This window comes from Maniola jurtina, chromosome 28 (genome assembly GCF_905333055.1).
Source record: "Maniola jurtina chromosome 28, ilManJurt1.1, whole genome shotgun sequence".
In the NCBI taxonomy this organism is placed as follows: domain Eukaryota; kingdom Metazoa; phylum Arthropoda; class Insecta; order Lepidoptera; family Nymphalidae; genus Maniola; species Maniola jurtina.
The window spans coordinates 362,214-379,866 of NC_060056.1; the positions used below are offsets into that span (position 1 = coordinate 362,214).

General features: G+C 38.3%; 3 protein-coding genes across 4 annotated transcripts in view; 2 read left to right on the forward strand and 1 right to left on the reverse strand.

Moving 5' to 3' along the window:
• LOC123879504 (igLON family member 5) overlaps window positions 1-17,653 on the reverse strand; it is a 109,282-nt gene that overhangs the window by 45,284 nt on the left and 46,345 nt on the right. The window lies entirely within an intron of this gene.
• Window positions 1,065-5,722, forward strand: LOC123879519 (36.4 kDa proline-rich protein-like). Its single transcript, XM_045927275.1, has 3 exons — window positions 1,065-1,146; window positions 3,014-3,184; window positions 4,388-5,722. The coding sequence occupies exons 1-3, from the start codon at window positions 1,116-1,118 to the stop codon at window positions 4,960-4,962; spliced, it is 777 nt and encodes a 258-aa protein (XP_045783231.1). The 5' UTR covers window positions 1,065-1,115; the 3' UTR covers window positions 4,963-5,722.
• Window positions 11,346-16,432, forward strand: LOC123879517 (leucine-rich repeat extensin-like protein 3). Of its 2 annotated transcripts, XM_045927274.1 has the most exons (6): window positions 11,346-11,426; window positions 12,395-12,709; window positions 13,098-13,240; window positions 14,128-14,262; window positions 15,491-15,674; window positions 15,903-16,432. In XM_045927274.1, the coding sequence occupies exons 1-6, from the start codon at window positions 11,396-11,398 to the stop codon at window positions 15,929-15,931; spliced, it is 837 nt and encodes a 278-aa protein (XP_045783230.1). In that variant the 5' UTR covers window positions 11,346-11,395; the 3' UTR covers window positions 15,932-16,432. The 2 variants fall into 2 exon arrangements, with proteins under 2 accessions (XP_045783230.1, XP_045783229.1); XM_045927273.1 differs by having other exon boundaries at window positions 15,491-16,432.

Sequence of the window (17,653 nt, forward strand, 5' to 3'; positions counted from 1 at the left end):
CCCCGCTTTTTTTTTATGTAACATCCGTTAGGTCAGTTTTTTTCGTATAAAATGTAGCCTATGTTACCCGGACCTTTACGACGAATCGATTGACACCTCATTCATCGAAATCGGCCCAGTAGTTTAGGCGCTACGGTGGAACACACAGAATCTGGATACAAACATACACACATACATATATACCTACATAGACTGCTAAAATCATAACCCTTCCTTTTACTCCCTAGTAGTAATATAATTTTGACTTACCCAAGAAGACCCAAGCGTAAATCCCCATGGCGGCTGAATGTCTCATTTTCCAAAAAAAATCCACTATTTTATACCATTTTTTTTTTCAAAACATATCATTCATATACAAGTAATTATAAACCGTATCGTTTAATACTTAAAGTTTAATTTGGAATAATTATTATTAGCGTGGAGTAGTTTTTGTAAGCTTGATTGACAATTTTAGTGCATGATTTATAATAATTATGTTAATATTTTAATAATGGATCATTATAATATTAACAGTAACAAACATAATATGATGCCTGCGACTTTACCCGACTGCGGCAAAGCCAAAAGGAAGGGTTTTGATTTTAACAGTCTATGTATGTATGTATTGTATGTATGTATGTAGGTTTGTATTTACATGTGTTCCACCGTAGCGCCTAAACTACTGAGCCGATTTTGATGAATGAGGTGTCAACCGATTCGTTATTTTGGTCCGGGTGATATAGGCTACATTTTATACAGAAAAAATCGACCTATTGTATCAAGTGGGATATCAAATGAAATAGGAAAAATTCTGAGTTCATAAATATAATTATAGTACAATTTTAAAATACACCGAGCGACAGAAATATAAACTAAAACTATTACCTATCGCTATCTATCGCCAGTTCGCTGGTAGTAGTTGGGTTTTAGTGCTAAGTTAACAAACGAACAGACAGACACTTTCGCATTTACTATTAAGCAGGGTCTTACATAATAAGTACCTTACCTATATTTGTTTTAAAACGCATCCATGCTGATTTTGTATGTTTTATTAAACTCTAACGTGTAAAAATCTAGAAATAGATAAAAAGTAGTATAAAAGAGTACATTTCGAGGGAATAATCAGTTTGACAAGGATGGGGAGATTTACGGCTTTGGGTTTTATAGGTAAGTACCACAGCTTCATACTAATCCATACTACCATACAAATACTGCCATAGAAATACTAAACTAATACATTCATACTAACTAATCCATACTAATCTCTACATAGTATACAAGTGTAAATTAAAAATTTACAACACCCCCGACAAGTGAAGGTTACAGTAACTAGAAAAGAGCTGATAACTTTCAAACGGCAGAACCGATTTTCTTGGATTATAGCTAAGAACACTCTCGATCAAGCCACCTTTCAAACAAGAAAAACAAAATTAAAATCGGTTCATTACTTTAGGAGCTACGATGCCACAGACTGATACACAGATACATCAAACTTATAACGCCCCTCTTTTTGGGTCGGGGGTTAAAAACACTCGAATACGTACGAAGCGATTTGCTTCCTCGTTTCTAATCCGAACCGCTAGGATATGGAACGCCCTTCCGGCATCAGTTTTCCCTTCCACCCATAATATGGGTACCTTCAAGTCAAGAGTGAATAGGCAACTTCTAGGCAAGCGCGCTCCATCTTAGGCTGCATCATCACTTGCTAGCAGGTCTGATTGCAGCCAAGCGCTAGTGACTAATCTGTAAATTAAAAAATTGGTTGTCTGTAAAGTCGGTTTACTGACGATAATTGAACGTGACAACAAAGGCCGATTGTGCTTCTTTGTCGCTCGTTCCGCGCTCTCGCTTGCACTTCAAGCCTTACATGGAACGCCTCAGAGCGAGGTAACGCCGCATGAGTCATGTTTTTTCGTGCGTGCAGCCGGCTCTATCGAATTATAAGACGTTGTCACGTCAAAAAAAAAAACAGAGTCGAATACAGAACCTCCTCCTTTCTTTAAAGTCGGTTAAAAATAGGCTAGCACGGCCTTAAAAGTAGGACAAACAAAACAAACTACAGACAACACAACAAATTGATAATATAACTAGTTTCGCTTCGTCAGAGCAAATAGCGTTTCTGCTGACGGTACACTAAAGTTTGGCACCAAACATGAACATAACAACAAACTAAGACAGAACTACTTAAACGCCCGATAAGATGTTAGTTTTTTTTTTGCTAGACTAATAACTGGCCAAGTGCGAGTCAGACTCACGCACAGAGGGTTCCGTACTCGGGTATTTTTCACGATAAATCAAAAACTGTTGTGCATAAAAATAAATAAAAATCTGTTTAGAATGTACAAGTAAAGCCCTTTCATATGATACCCCATTTGGTATAGTAATTTTATTTTGAAAATTGAAAATACTAATTATTATTTGTTCATGAATACATATTAATTTTTTTTTGTGATATAACCACAAATTCACGGTTTACGGATTTTCCCCTTTACTTGTGCTATAAGAGCTAGACCTACCTGGCAAGTGATAATGCAGCCTAAGATGGCAAGAAATCGCGTTTGCCTAGAAAATGCCTATTCACTCTTGACTTAAGAGGGGTCTCTCCGTCACTCGCTCCACACAAACGTAGTTCGCTCATTGGAATACTAACTAATCATACTCAATGGAATTTTGTAGAAACGTTCCAATAACTAATATCTAATTCCGTTAAAGTATTCGTGTTTAAAGTTACGCGGTCTTAAAAATTCACATACAAATCTTTGAGCTCCTGTAATTTTAAAACTATAATACATACTTTTAGGAACATCAAAAACACCACAGGCACAGATATTAGTTTTTAGAATATGTCTGCAAAATTTCATGGAATTTGCTTGCTTAATATTCAAATGAAATCGGGACTACGATTGTATGGAGTAAGTGACGGAGTGAGCCCTGTTAAAGCTAAGGGGAAAACTATTGCTGGCAGGGCGTTCCGTATCCAGGAAGTCTCCAAGATACACCAGCTAAGGTTTTAATGTTGTCTCCTTCATTGCAGCTCTCATAGCATCGGCCTACTCATCGCCAGTGCCCCAAGTATGCTGCGTGCTACCACCCTCACCACCCTGCGAGCCACTACCACCATGCCCGCCACCACCGTGCCCTCCTCCAGAACCTCCCATCGAACCATGCGACCCTTGCAATCCCTGTGATGGTGACCTACAACCAAGTAAGTGAAATTTTTAGTGTTCCGTACCTCAAAAGGAAAAACGGAACTCTTATAGGATCACTTCGTTGTCTGTCTGTCTGTCTGTCTGTCCGTCCGTCTGTCCGTCGTGTGTCTGTCAAGAAACCTATAGGGTACTTCCCGTTGATCTAGAATCATGAAATGTGGCAGGTAGGTAGGTCTTATAACACAAGTACAGGAATAAATCTGAAAACCACGAATTTGTGGTTACATCATTAAAAAAAAAATTAAATATATTTCAATTTTCAAAGTAAGATAACTATACCAAGTGGGGTATCATATGAAAGGTCTTTACCTGTACATTCTAAAACAAATTTTTATTTATCTTTTACAAGTACTTTTGAATCGTCAAAAGCATCTACTACTGGTTCGGAATGCCTTTCCTACCGAGAAGAACCAACAAGAAACTTTTCGGTTGCTCTTTTCAAAGATTTGATATACAATATTATGCCATGTATAAAAGTAATTGATGTTCCGCGCATTGCTGGAGCGAGCTGCAGGTCAAATCCACGCTCTTTTATCATTTACATAATATTCGATTGTATAATACGCTTTTTTCAGGAGCATAGACTTTAAGAGGGCTCTCTCCGTCACTCGTTTCATACAATCGTAGTTCCAATTTCATTTGAATATCAAGCAACCAAAGTCCATGAAATTTTGCAGACATATTCTAGAAACTAATATCTATGTCTCTGGTTTTCCAGATTTCCGTTAAAATATTCGGTTTCAAAGTTACGCGGTCTTAAAAAATTTCATACAAATCTTTGAGCCCCTGTAATTTTAAAACTACATTTTTTTAGAAAAATCTAAAACACCACAGACACGGATATTAGTTTCTAGAATATGTCTGCAAAATTTCATGGACTTTGGTTGCTTAATATTCAAATGAAATTGGAACTACGATTGTATGAAACGAGTGACGGAGAGAGCCCTGTTAAATAATATTAATAGTGTCATAAGCAAAGTCACTACATAAGAATATGTATAAAATTTTCATTTCATTTGAACAATTTGTGAATGTGATGAAAAGCGAAGATAGCCTAGTGGTTAATATGTTGGACTCCTATACGGGGGCTTAGGATTCGATCCCGGGCATGCACCTCTGACTTGTCGGAGTTATAATACAGTTAATAAAATATTTAAGCATAATTAGTCAGTCAATAATAAGCAATAATTTCTTTACAGCAACCTGTGGCGATGGTCCAATCAAAGTGTTGGTGCAAAAGACAACAGTGCAAGACCAGTTGAGAGCAGCAAACTTCCAATCGTACCCCGTACCAGGAGGTTGCTTCTTCATCCATCACAACCCTGACGTCATCATCCAACCCCCACCAATCCTGGTCAAACCCCCAAGGCAAAAACCAATCCAGCCTGCCTCCATTAACGTTCAACCACCACAACAACCCCCGATAACACCACCCCCGATTTGCGTGCGACCACCTCCCTTACCACCAATAACCCCACCCCCAATCTGCGTCAGACCCAAACCCTTGGCTCCGATCTGTCCTCCACCTTTACTCGTTAGACCACCGACCCCTCAGCCAATCCAACCTGCACCAATTTCGATAACACAACCCGAGTTACCACCAATCACCCCATCACCAATATTGGTCAGACCACCAGTGCTACCAAATTTGCAACTACCCACAATTTGTTTCCAAACATCACTTCTTAATCAAAATGGAGGTGATTCCATGAACTCGGACGACAATTCTGAAATGTCCATGTATTCCAATGATTCCCCATGCCCATGTTCTTAATCACCACCATAACCATTTCTCCTAGACAAGCGCGCTCCATCTTAGGCTGCATTATCACCTGCCAGCATGTCTGATTGCAGCCAAGCGCTAGTCTAAAATTAAAAAAAAAAATCGCATCACGAAAGTTGAAACAACACCATCGATTTGTAGTTATCATCATCATCATCATCAGAGGTCCCTCTCAGAATGAAAAGAGTCAGAACTCAGAAGGAAAGGATCTGGAGGAATCTCTGATTAATTCAAGGTTTTAATGAACTTATTCTAATATACCAAGTAAAAATGCTTTGAACTATAGTAGAAGAAATGTATCTTTGCATAGGTACTGTACTTTCCTACAGTGCGAGAAGCCAATACCACAAACCTCTCCTTTTCAGAAGACCCAAGCGTTACAGTGTTTTTTCAACTTTCGTGCAACTATAAAAGATCTCAATTTGTCAAACTATGCTGTTCAAAATGGAATTCTGATTTTTCAACCGTGTGGCAATTCTATTGTACGCAATCTCTGAACTAAACTGAATGAAAACATCTAAATATTTTATTGCTGTCCCCTTCACAATACTCCCTGTGGAAAAGGATAGCACTAAATCTAAACCTATCAGTTATTCAGTTTAGTTTAAAGAGTGTTATGACAGAATCAGCCAGACTGTCTGTATATTAAGATAACTCGTATGTGATTCGTTAGTTTTAAGTCTTTGCAAATGTTAGTCAGTTATATTTGTATGTAAAATACTATAATTATATTTATTTGTGTAATATTAAATGTATTTTTGTTGAAAAGGTTGTTTTATTCATTAACTAACCTCCGTGTAATAGATTACAAAGTCAGTCTATGTGGTAGTATGAGAAACAAAAATTTATAACACCGCCGACAAGTGAGGTTACAGTAAATAGAAAAGAGCTGATAACTTTCAAACGGCTGAACCGATTTTCTTGGTTTATAGCTAAGAACACTCTCGATCAAGCCACCTTTCAAACAAAAAAAATTAAATTAAAATCGGTTCATTAGTTTAGGAGCTACGATGCCACAGACAGATACACAGATACACACGTCAAACTTATAACAACCCTCTTTTTGGGTCGGGGGTTAAAAATCTACGTACTTAAATATTTTTTAACCAAAATATAATATTTAGCTAGGTCATCTAGTCTCAAGACCAAAATCCACGCGAAGAAAGTTGCAAAAGGCAACTTCGTTCGCGTGGATTTAGGTCCAACTACCTCTGTAGAGTCTGGGTAATGAAAGATGAGACTGAAATCTCCTGGCAAATTTTAAAAAAAAATCGGAGGGCATCCCCAAAGTTATAGTGAAAAAATTTGAGTTACTTAATTTGATACTTACTTGCAATTATTTAATTTTTTTAAATCCGGTTTTACAAACCTCAACGTTTTTAGACCTCATCAAGGGGTTGGGGGTTCGATTCCCAGACACTTTGATGTCCGTCGTGTCTGTCAAGAATACTTCCAAGTCCAAATACTGTCAAGAATATAGGGTACTTCCCGTTGACTTAGAATCATGAAATTTGGCAGATAGGTAGGTCTTATAGCACAAGTAAAGGAATAAATCCGAAAACTGTGAATTCATGGTTACATCACAAAAAAAAATTAAAATATGCTTCAAATTTCAAAGAAAGATAAACTATACCAAGTGGGGTTCATATGAAAGGGCTTTACCTGTTCATTCTAAAACAGATTTTCATTTATTTTTATGCATAACAGTTTTTGATTTATCGTGCAAAATGTCGGAAAAAATACCCAAGTACGGAACCCTCGGTGCGCGAGTCTGACTCGCACGTGGCCGGTTTTTTTCTTCATAATACTTTTATTCAATTCACGTAAGTTATACAGCTCGTTTTCTATATTTGGTGAACGTGTGCTTACCATAGACAAACAGTAGAGACGAGTTCTCTATGTAAAAAAAAGTTACTTTAACCAAACTACAAGTTTAGAGGAAGAAGGTACATATAGTAACTATGGCATCTATACTACTAATAAATAAAATTGAAGTGTATGTCTGTTTGAACGGGCTAATCTTCGGAATGGCTAAATCTATTTTGACGGGACCTTCACAGACAAGTAGAGTAAATTCAAATTCAAATTCAAAATATTTTTATTCAATTAGACTTTTACAAGTTCTTTTGAATCGTCAAAAGACAAAGGCGGTTGCTCTTTTCAAAGATTTGATATACAATATTATGCCATGTATAAAAGTAATTGAAGTCCCGCGCATTGCTGGAGCGAGCTGCAGGTCAAATCCACGCTCTTTTATCATTTACATAATCTTCGATTGTATAATATGCTTTTCTCAGGAGCATATTTTAGTATTAACCAAGGAGTTACATAACTAATTTTTAACCGACTTTGAAAAATGGAGGAGTTGTGTTTTTCTACCTAAGTACCTACACACTGATATCTACGAGATTTCTGAAACGATTTGCGTAATTTTTTTTAATCGATAGAGGAAGTTGCGACATTGTTTCATAAAAAAATTGGATTCCAACTCCTCAATCCTGATGCTGCCGGGGGTCAGACCAATACACGCGGGCGAAGCTGCGGGCATTATCTAGTCGTACATGTTGTCAAAGTTTTTGAACCATGGGCAGATCTTTATTTGCTAAGTTTTTGCCAGTGTTTTGGTTACACCCTGTATATGGATTATTCAATTTCGAAATCCCTGTGGACTAAAGTAAGAGTGAAGTTATGTATTCATTCACTATATTATAACAAGTTACTTCATGTTATTAACAGGGCTCTCTCCGTCACTTACCCCATACAATCGTAGTTCCAATTTCATTTGAATATTAAGCAACCAAAGTCCATGAAATTTTGCATACATATTCTAGAAACTAATATCTATGCCTGTGGTGTTTTAGATTTTTCTAAGAATATGTAGTTTTCAAATTATAGGGGCTCAAAGATTTGTATGTAAATTTTTAAGACCCCGTAACTTTGAAACCGAATATTTTAACAGAAATGTGGAAAACCACAGGCATAGATATTAGTTTCTAGAATATGACTGCAAAATTTCATGGACTTTGGTTGATTAATATTCAAATGAAATTGGAACTACGTTTGTATGGAGCGAGTGACGGAGAGACCCCTCTTAATGGATTTTATCTACAAGAGGAAACTTGTCGGTTTCAGGAAGGAAATTGGAAATTCGTACGAACGTCCGGTAAATTAATAAGTTGGCATATTACATTGAAATAATTATTCGTTTTTACATACATTACATTTGAATGATCGATATTAAAAATAGATTTTAACCCCCGAACCAAAAAGAGGGGTGTTATAAGTTTGACGTGTGTATCTGTGTATCTATCTGTGGCATCGTAGCTCCTAAACTAATGAACCGAATATAATTTAGTTTTTTTTTTTTTTTTGAAAGGTGGCTTGATCGAGAGTGTTCTTAGCTATAATCCAAGAAAATCGGTTCAGCCGTTTGAAAGTTATCAGCTCTTTTCTAGTTACTGTAACCTTCACTTTTCGGGGGTGTTATAAATTTTTGTTTCTCATACTACCACATAGACTGACTTTGTAATCTATTACACGGAGGTTAGTTAAAGAATAAAACAACCTTTTCAACAAAAATACATATAATATTACACAAATAAATATAATTATAGTATTTTACATACAAATATAACTGACTAACATTTGCAAAGACTTAAAACTAACGAATCACATACGAGTTATCTTAATATACAGACAGTCTGGCTGATTCTGTCATAACTAAAATATATAGTAGAATAGAATAAAATAGAGTTGAATGTACTCGTAATAACTGTTGATAAACTAAAATATATAGTAGAATAGAATAAAATAGAGTTGAATGTACTCGTAATAACTGTTGATAAACTAAAATATATAGTAGAATAGAATAAAATAGAGTTGAATGTACTCGTAATAACTGTTGATAAACTAAAATATATAGTAGAATAGAATAGAATAGATTTATATTCAAGTAGACTTTTACAAGTGCTTTTGAATCGTCAAAATAAATAACCACTGGTTCGGAATGCCGTTCCTACCGAGAAGAACCAGCAAGAAACTCGGCGGTTGCTCTTTTCAACTGCACTACTAAGTACCTGTAGTACTAAGTAATATTATAAATGCGAAAGTGTGTTTATTTGTTGGTTTGTTCTTTAATCACGTCGCAAGGGAGCAAAGGATTTTCATTTTTTTTATGATGTAACCACAAATTCACAGTTTTTCCTTTACTTGTGCTATAAGACCTACCTAGGACCTACCTTCCTTTCATGATTCTAGGTTAACGGGAAGTACCCTATTGGTTTTCTTGACAGACACGACAGACGGACAGACAGACAACAAAGTGATCCTGTAAAAGCTCAGTAAGTTAAGTTTTAGGTAAATATTTAGGTATTTAAGTTTCATATAATAGTATTAGTATTTGTATTCATCCTGTGTACTGTGTTTGCGCTATAACCATAGTCCCGAATAAAAGAATATTTATTTATTTATTTTTCCTTTTTTCTACCTAAGGAACCCTAAAAACACATAACATGCACTGGTGGCGGGAGGTTATTCTTAGCGTAGAAAAATACTTAAAACTAACTTTTAAGGGGCCCTTTTTATGTACCTTAAAAAGTTCGAACATAAAAACTTTGAAACTTGTACAAACTGAACAAATTAAACTGTACTAAACGAATTTTAATTGACAATTTGGGCTCTTAAAGATTTTTAATACAACATTTTAGTGAAACATTTTAGGCTGCTGCTGTTTTCTCGAAAGAAGTAGATTTTCATCTTCATTTGTCTGGTGGGAGGCTTCGGCCGTGGCCAGTTACAATCCTAACGGCAAAGCCATGCCGCCAAGCGATTTAGCGTTCCGGTACGATGCCGGGTAGAAACCAAAGGGGTATAGGTTTAATGTGAAACGGCCACACCCTTCCAAGTTAACCCGCTTCCATCTTAGACTGCATCGTCACTTACCACCAGGTGAGATGCAAGCAAGCAGTCAAGGGTGAACTTGTATCTGATTTAAAAAAAAATTGTGTTTTCCGTACTATACCTTGTTTCCGTCGATAGAGTAGTACGGAAAATATAGGCCCATTTGTGATTGGGCGTTCATTCAAAATTGTTGTCTTTGACATTTGTATGGGATTACATAACAGATAGAGTTCGATTCTAACTTCTCTCCGTGGATAAAATATAACTAGAGCATCTGACGAGCTATCTACCTACTTATTTACTTGTGTTGGTCAGACGGAATGGATGACTTGATGTAGGTACCTACTGTTGAAGTGGTGAGCTTTGATGTTTTACCTGCAAGACACAAAATATACAGTTTAATTGCCTGTGGACAAAGAATAAATACAATTTTTAGGGATCCGTACCCAAAGAGTAAAAACGGAGCCCTATTAATGTCACTCTGATGTCTGTCTGTGCGTCTGTCAGTCCGTCTGTCTGTCTGCCTGTCACAGGTCTCTAGCTCGTAGACGAAATGAGCTACAAACCTGAAATTTTGGTGTTTGGTGTAGAACGTTCACCCAAAACCAAATAATGAATTAGAAATTCAATTAAATTTTATTTTCAAGGGCGCAGATGAGTCAAAATGTAACCATTTTGTGTCACCACCACTAGTGCCCACTGAAGTTTTTGTTTCTATCATTTGTATGGTATTATGCTTATATGCAACAGAGAAAGTGGTATGTTAACTTCTTTCCATGCATAGGGATATAGGTATAGTTCGCGACAGGTCGAGATGGCAATCGAGGTATGAGGCGAGGGACGCGCTAATTACCCGCGCTATCCCGTACCGGATTAGAGCGGGGACTGTACGAGGCGTCCCCGCCTCGCCTTGAAAAGCAATTTTTAACCCCGACCCAAAACGACGGGTGTTATAAGTTTGACGTGTGTATCTGTGTATCTGTCTGTGGCATTGTAGCTCCTAAACGAACGAACCGATTTTAATTTAGTTCTTTTTGATTGAAAGGTGGCTTGATCGAGAGTGTTCTTAGCTATGATCCAAGAAAATCGGTTCTGCCGTTTGAAAGTTATCAGCTCTATTCTAGTTACTGTAACCTTCACTTGTCGGGGGTGTTATAATTTTTTAATTTACATTTTTAATTATTTTATCTAAAAAGAAAACTGTAGTACTAAAAACTTTTTCATAGACGTAACAAAATTTAGATACGCACTTAAGATTACGTCAAGGTATTATTTAAAAAAGTAATAAAAAAAATTAAAGTATTTCAACCATTTTAAAGCAATATTTTGTTTCCATAATTGCTAAATTATTATTTTATCTGTGAAATGGCGTTTCTAATTGGGATTTTGTTTAAAACTTTGAATTCATAAACCGTTAGTTGTATTTAATGTTTAAGATTTGGTATATATTTTGTTTCTATAATATTTTTGTGGTATTAGAATATAAAAGGTTTGTTGGTTTTTGAACAAATCAGTTGGCTGGAATATGGTGGCGGGCAAAGCACTTTGGTTATCTGGTAAGATCAATTTTCACATATTTTAATAGAAGTGTAGACTTTGTACGGAACTCTTCGTGTGTGACTCCGACTAGCACTTGACCCGATTTTTAGATCCATACTAATCCATACTAATATTATAAATGCGAAAGTGTATCTGTCTGTCTGTCTGCTACCTTTTCACGGTCCAACAGTGTAACTGATTCTGACGAAATTTGGTACAGGGTTAGCTTATATCCCGGGGACGGACATAGGCTACTTTTTATTCCAGAAAATCAAAGAGTTCCTACGGGATTCCTAAAAACCCATCCGCTTAACCTATTTGTATGAAATTTGGTAGGTAGATTGCGTCCTTTTAATTGACATAGGCAACTTTATATCCCGGAAAATCAAACAGTTCCCATTGGATCTTTATATTATTTTTTTATCGTAGAAAACTAAAATCCACGCGGACGAATTCGCGGGCATCCTCTAGTAGCTAAATAAACTAAACCATATAACATTAACATACCTATGGTCTGAAATTCAACATATTATTAATGTACTTAAATAAAACATACTAAGACATCAATACTCTCCATTACAACAACATAAGACAAGATAAAGTTGAAAATTAAAACCCGACTGCGATCGTCTTAATAAACAGTGAAATATTATAGTAAAATTGTTTTTCTGTCACTTGATATATTTTAAAGTTGTTGTACATTTATATTCATGAACTCAGAATTTTCTCCTCTTTCATTTGGCAACCCACTCGATACATAAGCAAAAAATTTTTGGAGACCCCCACTTTTTTCATATAACATCCGTTAAGTCAATTTTTTTCGTATAAAATATAGCCTATGTCACCCAGACCTTTACAACGAATTAATTGACATCTCATTCATCAAAATCGGCTCAACAATTCTGGCACTACCCTACAAATCATAACCCTTCTTTTTAGCTTTGCCGCAGTCGGATAAAAATTAATCCATACTGTATTTCCACAGTTCTTCTCATCGGTTCATCATGGGGGCAACCACTGCCGAACCCCCAAATGTACCCCTGTTCCATACCCTGCCCTCCATGTCCCCAACCATGTCCCCCGCCTTGCCCCGAGCCGACCCCTGACCCCTGCCCCTGCCCCCAACCGAACCCCTGCGATGACTTGCCCCCGTGTCCCCAACCAGACCCATGTTCTGGCTACCCAGACCCATGTTCTGGCTACCCAGACCCATGTTCTGGATACCAGGATACCATACAAGTGGGACCATGCAACCCCAATGACCCTTCAGTTCGATATATGTATGGGCAAGCTCCTACTGGTAAGTTTAAACTCCTTTCACACTAATATTATAAAGGCGAAAGTTTGTATATATGTCCGTGTGTGTGTGTATGTTAGTTACTCCTTCACGCAAAAACCACAGGACGGATTTGGCTGAAATTCGGAATGGAGATAGATAGTATCCTGGATTAGCACATAGGCTACTTTTTATCCCGGAAAACCAAAGAGTTCCCACGGGATTTTGAAAAACCTAAATCCACGCGGATGAAGTCGCGGGCGTCAGCTAGTATTTCATAACACCCTAGTACAAACAATCAAAAGTGCAAAGACTAAACTTCTATACCTATACCCTATCCACGGAAAGTAGTTAGGGGCTCTCTCTGTTACGAAGAAGTAAAACTAATTTTGATCCTTATTTGCCATTTCAGGAACGGTGGTAATAAAACCAGGTATCATAAGATTCCCGGCCCCCAAGCCTATAGTGGTGAAGCCAGGGATCATCAAGCTCACTCCTCCGCCCATCTGGGTCAAACCACCACCCGTTCAGCCTCCAGCACCAGCGCCAATACGGGTAATTTATCTATTATAACCATCATCAGCCTGGTGGTACAGAGTTAGCTTACATCCCGGGGACGGACATAGGTTACTTTTTATCCCGGAGAAGCAAAGAGTTCCAACGCGATTTTTAAATAAACCTAAACCCACGCAGACGGAGTCGCGGGCATCCTCTAGTAAAAAATTAAACTGTGCAAAACTGTTTTATAAACATTTTAAACTGCACAAAAGTTTCAAATTCCTAACTTTCCGAAAAAATATAATTTTTTTTTGTTGACTCTACAACGAAATCTAGTTTAGTTCGTCGGCCTAATCACTCACAAGCCTTAAGTAGGTCGTAAAGTTTTTAGTTGAATTTAAATAAGTGGGATGGATTGTAACTTAAAGTTTTTTTGAATTAAATAATAATCATCATCATCAGCCTGTGGACATCCACTATTGGACATAGGCCTTCCCTATAGAGCGCCACCACACCCGGTCCTCAGCCTTCATCTAGCCATCCGCTTTATATCGTCAGTCCATCATGCTGGAGGGCGTCCCACACTACGCTTGGTCTCCACTCAAGGACTTTCCGGCTCCAACGGCCATCGCCTCTACAACAGGCATGGTCTGCCCACTGCCACTTCAGCTTGCTAACAGTTGGGGCTATATCAGTGACCTTGGTTCTCCTGCGGATCTCCTCATTTCGGATCTTACCCTTCAGGGAAACTCTTAACATATCCCTCTCGATAGCTCGCTGAGGTTTTTCAAATTCGGCGGTTCAAACCCCACTCGTTGCACTATTGTCGTACCCACTCCTGGCACAAGCTTTACGCTTAATTGTAGGGGAGAGGGGAGTATTAGTCATGATTAGCAAGGTTAATATTCTTTTTTTTTTAAAAAACAACTCCTTTGTCCTTCTAGGTCCAACCACCCGCTGTACAGCCGCCTACACCTGAGCCAATAACGGTGCGTCCCCCGCCGGTGTGCCCTCCACAACCGCAGCCTATACTAGTCAGACCAGCGCCTGTGCAACCGCCGAAACCTGCATGCCTCAAGGTAAGCCTGCGTACCTCAAAAGGAAAAACGGAACCCTTATAGGATCACTTTGTTGTCAGTCTGTCTGTCCGTCCGTCGTGTCTGTCAAGAAACCTATAGGGTACTTCCCGTTGACCTAGAATCATGAAATTTGGCAGGTAGGTAGGTCTTATAGCACAATTACAGGGATAAATCTGAAAACTCCGAATTTGTGGTTACATTATTTAAAAAAAAACATTGTGTTTTAATTTTCAAAGTAAGATAACTATACCAAGTGGGGTATCATATGAAAGAGCTTTACTTGTATACTCTAAAACAGATTTTTATTTATTTTTATGTATAAATAGTTTTTGATTTATCGTGCAAAATGTTGGAAAAAATACCCGAGTACGGAACCCTCAGTGCGCGAGTCTGACTCGCACTTGGCCGGTTTTTATACTAAGTGTAGAAGATGTCGCGAGTAAAAGCCAATTTGTGAATAAATTAAGTTTCAATTTCAATTCAAAGTTCGCTTAAGCTTAATTAGAAACTTCCAGGCGTATGCTGAACTTTACACATATCAACGCTCGACGATATTAGGCCATAATGAGCCATCATGGTTCACCTCACCTCAAACTCGATCGAAAGTCGAAACTTCTCGACGCTTCTACTACAAAACTTCTGTATGTTTATAACCATGTTTCCGTTGTGACCACTTTTTACACCTATGTCCAAAACAAAATGAGAACCCGACTACTACCCGCGAACTTTCGATAAATAGCGATATATATAGTAATTTTTTTACTTTTTTTTCGTTTAAAATGTAGCCTATGTCACCCGGACCATAATAACTAATCAATTGACATTCGTTCATCAAAATCGGCTCAGTAGTTTAGGCGCTACGGTGGAACACACATAAATACAAACTTACATACATAGACTGCTAAAATCATAATCCTTACTTTAGGCTTTGCCGTAGTCGGGTCGAAAAGGAAAGGGTTCGTTACATGTGCGTTTCTTTATTTCTTCATAACTTCTTAAAAATGCATGTTTGGGGTATGGTTATTAGAGTCCTACCATCTTAATATGCGCAGACGCAACTAAAGACTCACTGATGATTTATCAAGTTACCTATATAACTTGATAAGTTACCTATATAACTTGATAAGTAAAGTTATACAGATAACTTGATAAGCAGAGAACTTAAAACCCCAACCCCTTTGTGTTATGTCAACCTAAGTTATTTGAATTTTTTTATTTCATTTTACAGGTAACCCCACCACCAGTCCAGCCACCACAACCGGATGCACTCGTGGTCCTACCCCCTAGGATAGTGGTACCACAATCCCCCACCATCTGCTTCCAACCAAACCCCATCACACGATTCAGGACCTGCGGCTGTGCGAAGGTGTGTGTGTACAACCCATGTCCCCCTCCACCTTGTCCACCTTGTCCACCTTGCCCAGAGCCTCACCCTTGTCCGCCATGCCAGGGGTACAACTAAGATCTATAACACATATTTCGCCCTAGTTCCCCCCTCCCCATTTCACTATCAAACCACGAGGCATCGCCAAGGTCTACATCTTTCTTCTTATGCCACTCCACTATTGGAGGTTGGGCGTCATCTCGTCATATAACATCCTGTCTTTCTGGGCACAACCCATACCCCCCTCCACCTTGCTCTTGCCAGCAATGCCAGGGGTTCAACTAAGAGCTATAAGACATACTACGGAGAGTGTGGAACTATTCGACCTAGTTCTCCCCTCGCCATTTTACTATCAAACCGCGAGACATCGCCAAGGACTGGACCCTTGTTCTTCTTCTTGTTTCCATCAGCCTATATACGTCCACTGCTGGACATAGGCCTTTCCAAGAGTCCGTCCACAAACACGGTCCTCCGCCTTCCTCATCCACCCGCTCCCCGCCACCTTCTTCAGGTCATCGGTCCAGCGGGCTGGAGCTCGTCCTCTTCTTGTCAATCAATAAATCAGCCTGTTTGCGTCCACTGCTGGACATAGGCCTTCCTGAGCTCTTCTTGTGCCTCTCCACTATTGGAGGTTAGCCTTCATCTCGTCATATAACTTCATCTTTCCCCAAACGGAAGAGTTTTGCTACGTTGGCTATCCCAGTCCATTCTCGGATGTTTCTAAGCCACGACTTTCTCTTCTACCGATACTTCTCCTTCAATTGCCCATACCCATCACGATGGTCTGAAGCAGTCATGTCGGACATCTGCACCCCTACAAAGTCAACGTACGAAGCGATTTGCTTCCTCGTTTCTAATACGCACTGTTAGACCGTTTACGCACTCATCCGATCCGGAAAAATACAGATATGAAAAACTCGGTTCGAACTTGGATATTGCTTACGCACTAATCCGATCTCTGAGCCAAATCCAAGCTATTCAGTGGACATCTTTGACATATCTACGTCGTACGTCCGATTGGAATCCGAGGCACATCCGAGATATTCTCACGGATGACGGAGACAACTCGGGTGACGGAAGTCGGAGCTGGTGCGTGAGCTGCCGTACAAATAGTTCTATGATTTGATTACTATGGAACGTATTTTCACGGATTCAGATCGGATGCAGTGCGTAATAACCCTTAGAATATGGCATGCTTCCGCTTTTCCTGCTAGCTATAATATGGGTACCTTCAACTGAAGAGTGAATAGGCATCTTCTAGGCAAGCGCGCTCCATCTTAGGCTGCATCATCACTTGCCATCAGGTGGAATTGCAGCCAAGCGCTTAGATTTATATGCTCTGTCCATCTTATACTTTTCAAACACCTAAACATATTATGCAAACCCCTATATTAAGTATTATTGTATTTATATGTATAATTATTATATTAATTGTATATTTCATTATTTTAAGACTACATTTGCAAAGATTGTATGAGCCAACGAATAAAATACGAGTTATTTAAGCATTGAATTTTGTGTTTTATTTAATCACCTCCTTTCTAGATATATTATTTCTCTCTGGTAGGTTCGGCCGTGGCTAGTTACTTCAGAAGTTGCCCTAGCACGCTTTTCAGCACTTTCTAGACAAATATATTTACTGGGAAATGGGATCTCGCGGACATCATCGAGTAACAAGTGTAAATTAAAAATTTGTAACACCCCCGACAAGTGAAGGTTACAGTAACTAGAAAAGAGCTGATAACTTTCGAACGGCTGAACCGATTTTCTTGGATTATAGCTAAGAACACTCTCGATTAAGCCACCTTTCAAACAAAAAAAACTAAATTAAAATCAGTTCATTCGTTTAGGCGCTACGATGCCACAGACAGATACACAGATACACACGTCAAACTTATAACACCCCTCTTTTTGTGTCGGGGGTTAAAAATAAACAAAAGCAATTAAATATACATATATAAAGTTTTATTTACGCCAGTTTGATACATATAAAATATTACATATATT